The 12,316-nt window shown below is 45.4% G+C and overlaps 1 protein-coding gene across 1 annotated transcript; it reads left to right on the top strand.

Annotated features, from left to right (window-relative positions):
* The first annotated feature begins 389 nt into the window (after positions 1-389).
* Positions 390-6,299, top strand: GDF3 (growth differentiation factor 3). The gene is made up of 2 exons (XM_005570021.4): positions 390-704; positions 5,378-6,299. Exons 1-2 carry the CDS (start codon positions 437-439, stop codon positions 6,202-6,204), a joined length of 1,095 nt encoding a protein of 364 aa, XP_005570078.3. The 5' UTR covers positions 390-436; the 3' UTR covers positions 6,205-6,299.
* The last annotated feature ends 6,017 nt before the right edge of the window (positions 6,300-12,316 follow it).

Below are 12,316 nucleotides of genomic sequence, written 5' to 3'. Positions count from 1 at the left end.
CATTCAAAGCCGTCATGTGCCTCATGCGACCCTCTGCATTGGTCTGTGCAGATGATGAATTATAAGTCTATGAATTATTCACTGCTCTGTTCCTAGCACCTACCTCAGCACCTTGCACATAATAGATGCTGAGTAACTGTTTGTTAAATGAATAAATGCATGTCTCCTTTTCACTCTGTCTACTGCCGACAACCTCACATAGTTGTAGAGTTTATGTCCATGCATTGGTAATCTTTATTCTGTGAACTTTTTCCTGGAATAGTAGAGCAAGAGAAGAGAAAAAAAAAATTCCGTCTTCACATCCAATGGCCTTTGAGGAGCTGGGAAGAGAGCAATTCACACTTGATTATCTTACATCAGATAAATTAGCAGCCCCTGAATTGTTGGGCAGTCTGGCAGTGGAGCTCTCCCCAGCCTGATAGCCACTCTAGAGGCCATGCTTCGATTCTTGCCAGATTTGGCTTTCAGCTTCCTGTTAACTCTGGCTTTTGGCCAGGCAGTCCAATTTCAAGAATATGTCTTTCTCCAATTTATGGGCTTAGATAAGGCGCCTTCACCCCAGAAGTTCCAACCCGTGCCTTATATCCTGAAGAAAATTTTCCAGGATCACGAGGCAGCAGCGACCACTGGGGTCTCCCGAGACTTATGCTACGTAAAGGAGCTGGGCGTCCGTGGGAATGTACTTCGCTTTCTCCCAGACCAAGGTAAGGAAATAGGAGTGTTATCCAGAAAAACATCTGGAACTGGGTGGTGTGAAGAAAGGACAATAGGAAATGGCAATTACTAATGTGGCCTTGTGCTGGTATTTTTCATATTTTATCTCATTTAATTCCAGCCCTCGATCCTGAGAGGAAGTTAGATATTCTTATCAAGTTTCTAACAGTAAGGAAATGAGGCTCAGACAGTAGGTAACCTGTAATCTATTCAAGATCATACAGCTAGTGTGTGAGAAAAAAGTCAGAATTTGAAACAGGTTTTTGTTTTTTGAATCAACTGCTTTGTGCTTCAGTTGAGATGAAAGAGGTGAGGGAGGAATCGGAGCTCAGTGTCCCACTCTTCAGCCCATATATACACATCCTGCCATCTTCTGTGTGGCAAGCAGGGTATAAAAATTTTGAGGTTGGTTTGCCCAGGACTCCTGCTTCCCTTATTTGCACCTCCTGGCTACTCTTGTTGGGTGGCAAAGGTTATTCTAGATTTGTGAATAGAGAGTAATAATATATACAGTTGTCATATCCTTTTTTAAAAGGATCCCAGGGAGTGGCATCCAATACTTTCCCAAACTGACCACCCACCAAATAACTTAGGTCTTCCATTAACAGTAGATCCTCCAACTCCATTCCTGCCCCTTGTTCTCCCCACCCAATTCTTATTCAAAGTCTGAAATGGGTGTTGAGAATCTGCATGTCTATACAACCTCCCGGGTGTTTCAGATGCAGAATTTAGAGCCTGGGTTAGTTTTACAGCAACTGGAGAGGAGATTTGAATATTTATTTGTCCAAGAAGCACTTATTGGATACCTATGGTGAGCAGGAACTGTGTATGGCCTTGAGAATACAAGATAAATTTTGCTTTTTTTTTTTTTTTTGAGAGTCTCCCTCTGTCTTCCAGGCTGGAGTAGAGTGGCACGATCTCAGCTCACTGCAACCTCCGCTTCCTGGCTTCAAATGATTCTTCTGCCTCAGCTTCCCAAGTGGCTGGAATTACAGACATGTGCCACCACACCCAGCTAATTTTTTAGTAGAGACAGGGTTTCACTATATGTTGGCCAAGCTGGTCTTGAACTCCTGACTTCAGGTGATCTGCCTGCCTCAGCCTCCCAAAGTGCTGGGATTACAGGTGTGAGCCACTGCACCCAGCCCAGAATTACCTTTTTAAAATGCATATTGAGTCATACTGCTCCTCCACGTAAAATTCTCGTCTGCAGAATTCTGCAGGAGTTGACCCACCGTGCCCTGCCTGTTCTGACGCTGCTGCTTACTTCCCCAGTCTCACCTTTTACAACCTCTGCTTGCACACTCAACTCTAAGCTCATAGTCTATTCCTCCTAGAGCATGCATTCTTTGCTCATCTTCAAACGTGCTATATCCAGGCTACCTGAAGTACTCCCTCAGAATTTGCCTGGTCAAGTACTTCAGGCTTTTCTTTTTTTTTTTTTTTGGAGACGGAGTCTCGCTGTGTCACCCAGGCTGGAGTGCAGTGGCCGGATCTCAGCTCACTGCAAGCTCTGCCTCCCGGGTTTTTACGCCATTCTCCTGCCTCAGCCTCCCGAGTAGCCGGGACTACAGGCGCCCGCCACCTCGCCCGGCTAGTTTTTTGTATTTTTTAGTGGAGACGGGGTTTCACCGTGTTAACCAGGATGGTCTCGAACTCCTGACCTCGTGATCCGCCCGTCTCGGCCTCCCAAAGTGCTAGGATTACAGGCTTGAGCCACCGCGCCCGGCCAGGCTTTTCTTCTTCTTCCTCTTCCTCTCTTTTTTTTTTTCCCTTGAGACAGGTCTTGCTGTGTCACCCAGGCTGGAGTGCAGTGGCACAATCTCAGCTCACTGCAGCCTCCACCTCCTGGGCTCAAGTGATCTTCCCACCTCAGTTTACCGAGTAGAGTAGTTGGGACTACAGGCTACAGGTGCGCACAACCACGCCAGGCTGATTTTTGTATTTTTTTTTTTTTTTTTTATAGCGATGAGGTCTCGCCGTGAGGCTGGTCTCTAACTTCTGAGCTCAGGCAATGGCCTGCCTTGACCTCCCGAAGTGCTGGGATTACAGGCATGAGCCACCTTGCCCAGCCAAATTTTGTTACGTTTTGAATGATGCTTGAGAATGAAGAGGCATGGTGGTGGGGCGCCTAAGAGTGTTTGGGTTTGAGTTGCAATTTCTCCCCAAGCTGAATGACTTTAGAAAATACCTATTTAGGCCGGGCGCGGTGGCTCAAGCCTGTAATCCCAGCACTTTGGGAGGCCGAGACGGGTGGATCACGAGGTCAGGAGATCGAGACCATCCTGGCGAACACCGTGAAACCCCGTCTCTACTAAAAAATACAAAAAACTAGCCGGGCGAGGTGGCGGGCGCCTGTAGTCCCGGCTACTCGGGAGGCTGAGGCAGGAGAATGGCGTAAACCTGGGAGGCGGAGCTTGCAGTGAGCTGAGATCCGGCCACTGCACTCCAGCCCGGGCTACAGAGCGAGACTCCGCCTCAAAAAAAAAAAAAAAAAAGAAAATACCTATTTAAGGCTGGGCGCGGTGGCTCACACCTGTAATCCCAGCACTTTGGGAGGCTGAGGCAGGCAGATCATGAGGCCAGGAGTTTGAGACCAGCCTAGCCAACATGGTAAGCTCTCCCGCCCGCCACCCCCACCCCTGTCTCTACTAAACATACAAAAAAAAAATTAGCCAGGTGTGGTGGCGAGCACCTGTAATTCCAGCTGAGGCAGGAAAATCCATTGAACACCCAGGAGGCGGAGGTTGCAGTGAGCCAAGATCGCACAACTGCACTGCAGCCTAGGTGACAGAGCAAGGCTCCGTCTCAGGGGGAAAAAAAAAAACAGAAAATACCTACTTAAGCGTGAAGTCATCCTACCAAACAAAATGATGGCGTTAGGCCAAATAAGTTATTTGTGGAAAGGGAAAAATTGAAGATGCAAAAAATAAAATAGTAAAAGTATACTTATTGGGTCTTTTCCTAGAGGAATAGGTAAAATTTGAAAATTCAGGCAGGAAAGTTAGCTTAGAAAACGGAGAGCACACTTGTAACTTCAGAAGAAGGGCATCCATGGACAAAAATCAAAGAATCACATTGTACTTCAATATGAGGAGAGGCTGGAGCAGTGGCTCATGACTGTAATCTCAGCACTTTGAGAGGTGGGAGGATCCTGTGACCTCAGGAGAGCAACATAGGGAGACCCTATCTCTACAAAAACTTAAAAAAAAATTGGCTGGGCGTGGTGGCTCACGCCTGTAATCCCAGCACTTTGGGAAGCCAAGGTGGGCAGATCACCTCAGGTCAGGAGTTTGAGACCAGCCTGGCCAACATGGTGAAACCCCGTCTCTACTAAAAATGCAATTAGCCGGACATGGTGTGCTCCTATAATCCCAGCTACTCCAGAGGGTGATGCAGGAGAATTGCTTGAACCCGAGAGGCTGAGGTTGCCATGAACTGAGATTAAGCTAAGCCACTGCACTCTAGCCTGGGTGACAAAGCAAGACTCCGTCTCGGAAAAAAAAAAAAAGTAAAGCCAATCTGAATGATTGGACTTTGGCCAACAACACCTGACAGTCTAGGTTACTCTTTTTTTTTTTTTAATTGAGACGGAGTTTTGCTCTTGTTGCCCAGGCTGGAGTACACTCGTGTGATATCAGCTCACCACAACCTCTGCCTCCCAAATTCAAGCGATTCTCCTGCCTCAGCCTCCTGAGTAGCTGGGATTACAGGCATGTGCCACCATGCCTGGCTAATTTTTTTGTATTTTTAGTAGAGATAGGGTTTCTCCATGTTGGTCAGTCTGGTCTCCTGACCTCAGGTTATCTGCCCGTCTGGGCCTCCCAAAGTGCTGGGATTACAGGTGTGAGCCACCGCGCCTGGCCCAGTCTATTGATTTTTTCTCAGAATAATGGTTTAAGTGCCTGAAGTAAAATATTTAGGATTTCAAAAGAAACCAATTAAGTATTGAAATACAGTTTTAAAATATTTTTTAAACAAATGTATATATAGTAATGTATATAATGCTTTATCAATGTATTACATAACAAGATCTAGGGAGGTGACTATACGTATAGCTACCATAAATTTCAGTATAGTGTTAGCATAAGTGTTTTTTTTTTTTTTTTCTTTTCCTTTCTTTATTTATTTTTTGTAGAGATGGAGTCTCACTATGTTGCCCAGGATGGTCTCAAACTCCTAGCCTCAAGCAAATCTCCCATCTCAGCCTCCCAGTGTGCTGAGATTACAGGCATAAGCCACTTGCCTGGCCTCCATAAATGTTTTCAGTTATTTGCAACAACTAAATGTATGAACACACCTATGATTATTAGTGATAACAATGTCATAGGCCCTGATGATATTACTGGGATTTGTTGCCTATATTCATAATGAAGGAAATGCTAAATTTCCTTTAGTTTAGTGGAAATAATGATGTAATTATTTTTCCCATCTAAGTTCGTGCACCCTCTACATTTCGTCCAGGAATCTCTGGGAACCTGTGGATGTGAAGATAAGAACCTCTGGCTTTCAGGAATAGAGAAACAAACCCTACCACATAATAGGGCTTGGGCTCTTCCCTGCCCTTATATTGTATATGTGGATATCTGACATTTATATCATATAGGTGGATATGAACTAAAAGGTATTATTATGACTCTGACATGTCTCTTTTCCCATCTAGGTTTCTTTCTTTACCCAAAGAAATTTTCCCAAGCTTCCTCCTGCCTGCAAAAGCTGCTCTACTTTAACCTGTCTGCCATCAAAGAAAGAGAACAGTTGACACTGGCCAAGCTGGTCCTGGACTTGGGGCCCAATTCTTACTATAACCTGGGACCAGAGCTGGAACTGGCTCTGTTCCTGGTTCAAGAGCCTCATGTGTGGGGCCAGACCACCCCTAAGCCAGGTAAAATGTTTGTGTTGCGGTCAGTCCCATGGCCACAAGGTGCTGTTCACTTCAACCTGCTGGATGTAGCTAAGGATTGGAATGAAAACCCCCAGAAAAACTTTGGGTTATTCCTGGAGATACTGGTCAAAGAAGACAGAGACTCTGGGGTGAATTTTCAGCCTGAGGACACCTGTGCCAGACTGAGACGCTCCCTTCATGCTTCCCTGCTGGTGGTGGCCCTCAACCCTGATGAGTGCCCCCCTTCTCGGAAAAGGAGAGCAGCCATCCCTGTCCCCAAGGTTTCTTGTAAGAACCTCTGCCACCGTCACCAGCTGTTCATTAACTTCCAGGACCTGGGTTGGCACAAGTGGATCATTGCCCCCAAGGGGTTCATGGCAAATTACTGCCACGGAGAGTGTCCCTTCTCACTGACCATCTCTCTCAACAGCTCCAATTATGCTTTCATGCAAGCCCTGATGCATGCAGTTGACCCAGAGATCCCCCAGGCTGTGTGTGTCCCCACCAAGCTGTCTCCCATTTCCATGCTCTACCAGGACAATAATGACAATGTCATTCTACGACATTATGAAGACATGGTAGTCGATGAATGTGGGTGTGGGTAGGATGGCAGAAATGGTAATAGAAGGAGTGTTCTTAGGATAAATCTTCTAATAAAACTACCTATCTGGTTTATGACCACTTAGATCGGAAATGTCAATATATCTGTGTTTATAATTTGTCTTCCTGAAAAACCCAGCATAATTAATGATGCCCATACTTGCATGTGCGTGCACACAGACACACACACACATACACACACACACACACACACACACTGGAGCCCTAATAATCATGGTTAATTTCTGTTCTAACATACTCATTATGCATATGACAGTATGGACACTGGCATTTACTGATGGCCAATTATGGGCAGGCATTATCCTATGTGTTACTTTACAAACATTTCACTGTTGTTTGAGGGAAGCATTGTTGTTTATGCTTTATAGATAAAGAAGCTGAGGTTTAGAGAAGCTAACAAATTTTCCTAAGGTCAGCAGCTATCCCTGGCTCTCCCTGGCAGATCTGATATGCTAATAGTGTTACATTAAAAAATTTTTAGACCGGGGGCGGTGGCTCATGCCTGTAATCCCAGCACTTTGAGAGGCTGAGGCAGGCGGATCATGAGGGCAGCAGATCGAGACCATGTTGGCCAACATGGTGAAACCCCGTTTCTACCAAAATACAAAAAATTAGCCGGGTGTGGTGGTGCTTGCCTGTAGTCCCAGCTACTTGGGAGGCAGAGGCAGGGGAATCGCTTGAACCCTGGAGACAGGTTGCAGTGAGCTGAGATCGTGCCAGTGCACTCCAGCCTGGCTACAGAGCAAGACTCCATCTCAAAATAATAATAATAATAATTTTTTTAAAGGAAGCCTCGGCCTCCCAAAGTGCTGGGATTGCAGGTGAAAGCCACTGCGCCCAGCCCTAGTTAGACCAGCGCCTTCTGGTCTTTTATTGATGTTCCATTTGATTCCTATAGTGCAGATCACATTGTACATACAATTTTATTTTATTTTATTTTATTTTATTTTATTTTGAGGGCTGGGCACGATGGCTCATGCTGTAATCCCAGCACTTTGGGAGGCTGAGGTGGGCAGATCACCTGAGGTCGGGAGATCGAGACCATCCTGGCTAACTTGGTGAAACCCTGTCTCTACTAAAAATACAAAAAATTAGCTGGGTGTGGTGGCACATGCCTATAACCTCAGCTACTTGGGAGGCTGAGGCAGGAGAATCACTTGAACCTGGGAGGTAGAGGTTGTGGTGAGCTGAGATCGTGCCATTGCACTCCAGCCTGGGCAACAAGAGTGAAACTCTGTCTCAAAAAAAAAAAAAGAAAAATTTTGAGACAGGGTTTCACTTTGTCACCCAGGCTGGTGTGTAGCGGCACCATCTCAGCTGTCTGCAGCCTCTACCCACTGGGTTCAGTCGATTATCCTGCCTCAGCCTCCCGAGTAGCTGGCATTATAGGCACAGGCCACCATGAACAGCTAAGTTTTTTGTTTGTTTGAGATGGAGTTTTGCTCACGTTATTCTATTTCTCTACTAGAATCTTCATGTTCGTCAGACCAGTCTACAATAGGCAGAGTATGCACCCTGTAGGCCAAGTTATTGGCTGTAATTTGGGCAGATTGGGGCAAGATAGGACTCTTTATTCCAAAATTTAAGTAAATTAAGCATGTGTGTACAGCACAGCTATTTCAGAACATTTTAAGACTCATGATTTTATTTAATGGCAGTAATTTTTACCATCAATTTAACTTATTTCTATTCAATTTCACATTTACTGAATGCCTTTGTTGGAGGAAAGAGATTTCTTTCTTTACCCATTGCTAAATTCATGACTGAGGCACATATAACATGAGAAAAGAAGGATTGGTCGGGCACGGTGGCTCACACCTGTAATCTCAGCACTTTGGGAGGCCGAGGTGGGCAGATCACGAGGTCAGGAACTGAGACCATCCTGGTCAACATGGTGAAACCCCGTCTCCACTAAAAATACAAAAATGAGCCAGGTATGGTGGCGTGCGCCTGTAGTCCCAGCTACTCAGGAGGCTGAGGCAGGAGAATGGTGTGAACCCGGGAGGCGGAGGTACTGCGGTGAGTGGAGATTGCACCACTCACTCCAACCTGGTGACAGAGCGAGACTCCGTCTCAAAAAAAAGAAAAAAAAAAAAAGGATTAACAAGAGAAAAGCAATCAAATTTATTTAAGTTTTAGTGAGCCGGGCGCGGTGGCTCAAGCCTGTAATCCCAGCACTTTGGGAGGCCGAGACGGGCGGATCACGAGGTCAGGAGTTCGAGACCATCCTGGCTAACACGGTGAAACCCCGTCACTACTAAAAAATACAAAAAACTAGCCGGGCGAGGTGACGGGCGCCTGTAGTCCCGGCTACTCGGGAGGCTGAGGCAGGAGAATGGCGTAAAAACCCGGGAGGCAGAGCTTGCAGTGAGCTGAGATCCGGCCACTGCACTACAGCCTGGGCGACACAGTGAGACTCCGTCTCAAAAAAAAAAAAAAAAAAAAAGTTTTAGTGAAAAGAGAATCTTCAGAAATGAAGACTCAACGAAACAGGGAAACTTGTGCTAAGTTTGATAAAGGGGTGGACAGTTGTGCAGAAGTATGATTGGACAAAGGGAGTCTGATCTAATGGTAATATACTGGGAATGGCTGGGCACTGTTGTGTGAGCCTGTAGTCCTTGCTGCTTGGGGGGCCAAGACATGAGGGTCACTTTAATCCAGGAGTTCAAGACCAGCTTGACCAGCTTGGGCAACGTGGTAAGACCCCCACCTCCAAAAACAGAAAAACAAACAAACAAAGGAACTGGAGAACTTAGCAAGGCCTGTTTGTTCAGATTCTTCTTAGTGCCTCTGTGTCTTTAAGGATAAAGATATTCCTTTTCTTTGGGAATAGAGAGGATACATCTAGAATGAAGGTTTTGTGCAGAGGAAGGGCAGAGCATTCTTTCATGGCCTGCTTTAAGAAGAAGGGCAGGAGAAAGTGCAAGAGACTTTCAGGCTTCTGTTTCCTCAAATACCAAGGTGCTGTATTTTGGGGTAGCATGTCCTGAGCCCCATTACCTTGAAACGGAGAAAAAAAATAAGATACAGATTCTGCCTTTGAGTAGTAGTTTATCGTAAAATTGTACTTTCTCAGATCAGACTGGGTTTAATTTTTGTTTCTTTTTTTGTTTTGTTTTCTTTCTTTTTTTGCGGGGGGGAGGACGGCGTCGCTCTGTTGCTCAGGCTGGGGTGCAGTGGCATGATCTCAGCTCACTGCAACCTCCACCTCCCGGGTTCAAGTGATTCTCCTGTGTCAGCCTCCTGAGTAGCTGAGATTACAGGCTCATGCCACCACGCCCAGCTAATTTTTCTATTTTTATTAGAGATGGGGTTTCACCATGTTGGTCAGGCTGGTCTCGAACTCCTGACCTCGTGATCCACCCACATTGGCCTCCCAAAGTGCTGGGATTACAAGTGTGAGCCACCGCACCTGGCAATTTTTCTTTTAAAATAAAACAATCTTTGCTCCTTATCCACTCCTGCTGCTTCACTTGACTAGCCTAAAATAAATAAATAAATAAATAAATAAATAAATAAATAAATAAATAAAACCAGGCTCAGTGACGTGCACTCAGCTACTCAGGAGACTGACAGGGGAGAATCACTTAATGCCAGGAGCTCCACTCCATCCTAGGCAACATAGCAAGAAATTAAAATCCCTAAAAAATTTAAAATGAAGGGATTCATTTTTATGAGATGAAGGGACTAATATAGGCTCACGCCTATAATCCCAGCAGTTTGGGAGGCCGACGTGGGCAGTTCACTTGAGGTCAGGAGTTCGAGACCAGTCTGGGCAACATAGTAAAACCCCATCTCTACCCCAAAAAAAAAAAAAAAGAAAGAAAAGAAAAAAAAAATTGCTGGGTGTGGTAAAGCGGGCCTGTGGTCCCCAGCTATTTGGGAGGCTGAGGCGGGAGCATTACTTGAGCCTAGGCAGTGGAGGTTGCAGTGAGCTAAGATCACGCCACTGCACTCCAACTTGGGTGACAGAGTGACGCCCTATCTCAACATAATAATAATTAAAAATGAAAAAATTAAAATTACATAAAAAAGCAATGGAGCATAAACATCAGTACACCAGGGGTTGTTGTAGGATTGTTTTCTCAACATTTTATTGTCTCCTCAAAATGATGTTGAACACTTCAACTCTTATCGCAGTGGTTTCTGTGCTTTGCTTTTGAGTGGAATATTTGGAGCATGTGTCTTTAAAGATCTGAATCTGTTGACTTTTGACAAGAATTTTGACTGAAAACAGGCACCTGTTTCAACAGGAAAAGGGTATGTTCTGTCGTTTTTTTCCACTTTTTGTAGGGTAGAAATCATTGTCAGTGATTGCATATGCCGAGATTTTCTCCTGGACCAAACTTTGGTCGGGCTCTTCTGAGCTTGCTTTTCTACTCAGCCTGACCTTGAGCTTTTTTGTTCAGTTCTGGCAAGAATTCCCCACCTTGATATAAGATCACCGTCATTAAGCGACCAAATTCCTCATCCTGCATTGCCCCCAGGTGATGTCTGATCACCTTGGCCTGTCTTCAGCAAGAATTCTGTTAGGTTGATTTAGCCAGACTCCCCCTTTACTCCTAATGTTTTTTCATAGTAATTTTCCATCAGAGATAAAAGTTTTCCGTCAGAGACTGGAAAATTACTGGTCCTTGGCACTTCATACTTTCATACCCATTTTTCCTTGTTATATTTGGAATTAAGCCCATTCTAAACTAGGCCCCTTTTCCCCTATTGCAATTGTCCTGAATAAAATCTATTTTGACCACTTCAGCTACTGTTTAGCTCTGGGTTTTCTTCAATACATGCAAACGTATATGCATTCCTTTAGGTCCGGGCACAGCGGCTCATGCCTGTAATCCCAGCACTTTGAAAGGCTGAGGCACAAGGATCTCTTGCGCCCAGGAGTTTGAGACTAGCCTGGGCAACACAGGGAGATTCCATCTCTACCAAAAAAAAAGAAATTAGTCGGGCGTGGTGGTAGGCCGTGTAGTCCTAGGCTGCAGCCGCATCTGAGATGGTAGGACCACTTGAGCCTGGGAGTCGAAGGCTGCAGTGAGCTGCGATTGCACCACTGCACTCCAGCCTAGAAAACAGAGCAAGACTCTGTCTCAAAAAAAAGAAAAAGAAAGAAAAAGAAAAAGAACATGTATATCACACAGACACACATATGTACCACACACATGCATACATATATATATATATTCAGGTGGGTTTAATGGACAGATAGATTCTTTCTTCTCTCTTATAATAACAAAAAGCTTTAAACAGCAAGAGTAGGGGTAATTCTTTCTAAGCAAAAATTTATCACTGCCATCATTTTACCCTGTTGCGATAACGTAGAATTTATCTTTCTGAGACAGTGAAACTTAATTGAGAAGTGTTTTAGCCACAAACTATTTCCTGCTTCTCCTCCTCCTTTGTTTTGAGACAGAGTCTCACTCTGTTGCCCAGGCTGGAGTGCAGTGGCTTGATCTCGGCTCACTGCAACCTCTGCCTCCCGGGTTCAAGCGATTCTCGAAACTCAGCCTCCCGAGTAGCTGGGATTACAGGCATGGCACCACACTCAGCTAATTATTGTATTTTTAGTAATGACAGGGTTTCGCCTTGTTGGCCAGGCTGATCTGGAACTCCTGACCTGAAGTGATCCACTAGCCTCGGCGTCCCCAAGTGCTGGGATTACAACTGCGGGCCACCGGGCCCAGACCTATTTTCATCTTTCAAAAAGTAAATCATATGTAATAATTATGTGGTAAGTGATATGGGAGCTTTAGGCTCCTCATGGGGTAATTGTTTTTTTTTTTTTTTTTTTTTTGAGACGGAGTCTCGCTGTGTCTCCCAGGCTGGAGTGCAGTGGCGTGATCTCGGCTCACTGCAAGCTCCGCCTCCCGGGTTCACGCCATTCTCCCGCCTCAGCCTCCCAGGTAGCTGGGACTACAGGCGCCCGCCACCATGCCCGGCTAGTTTTTTGTATTTTTAGTAGAGACGGGGTTTCACCATGTTAGCCAGGATAGTCTCGATCTCCTGACCTCGTGATCCACCCGCCTCGGCCTCCCAAAGTGCTGGGATTACAGGCTTGAGCCACCGCGCCCGGCCTAAAGACTTAGTCCAACT

The sequence above is a fragment of the Macaca fascicularis genome, chromosome 11, assembly GCF_037993035.2.
Source record: "Macaca fascicularis isolate 582-1 chromosome 11, T2T-MFA8v1.1".
NCBI classification, from domain to species: Eukaryota; Metazoa; Chordata; class Mammalia; order Primates; family Cercopithecidae; genus Macaca; species Macaca fascicularis.
This window is presented reverse-complemented; position numbering and strand designations above follow the sequence as displayed.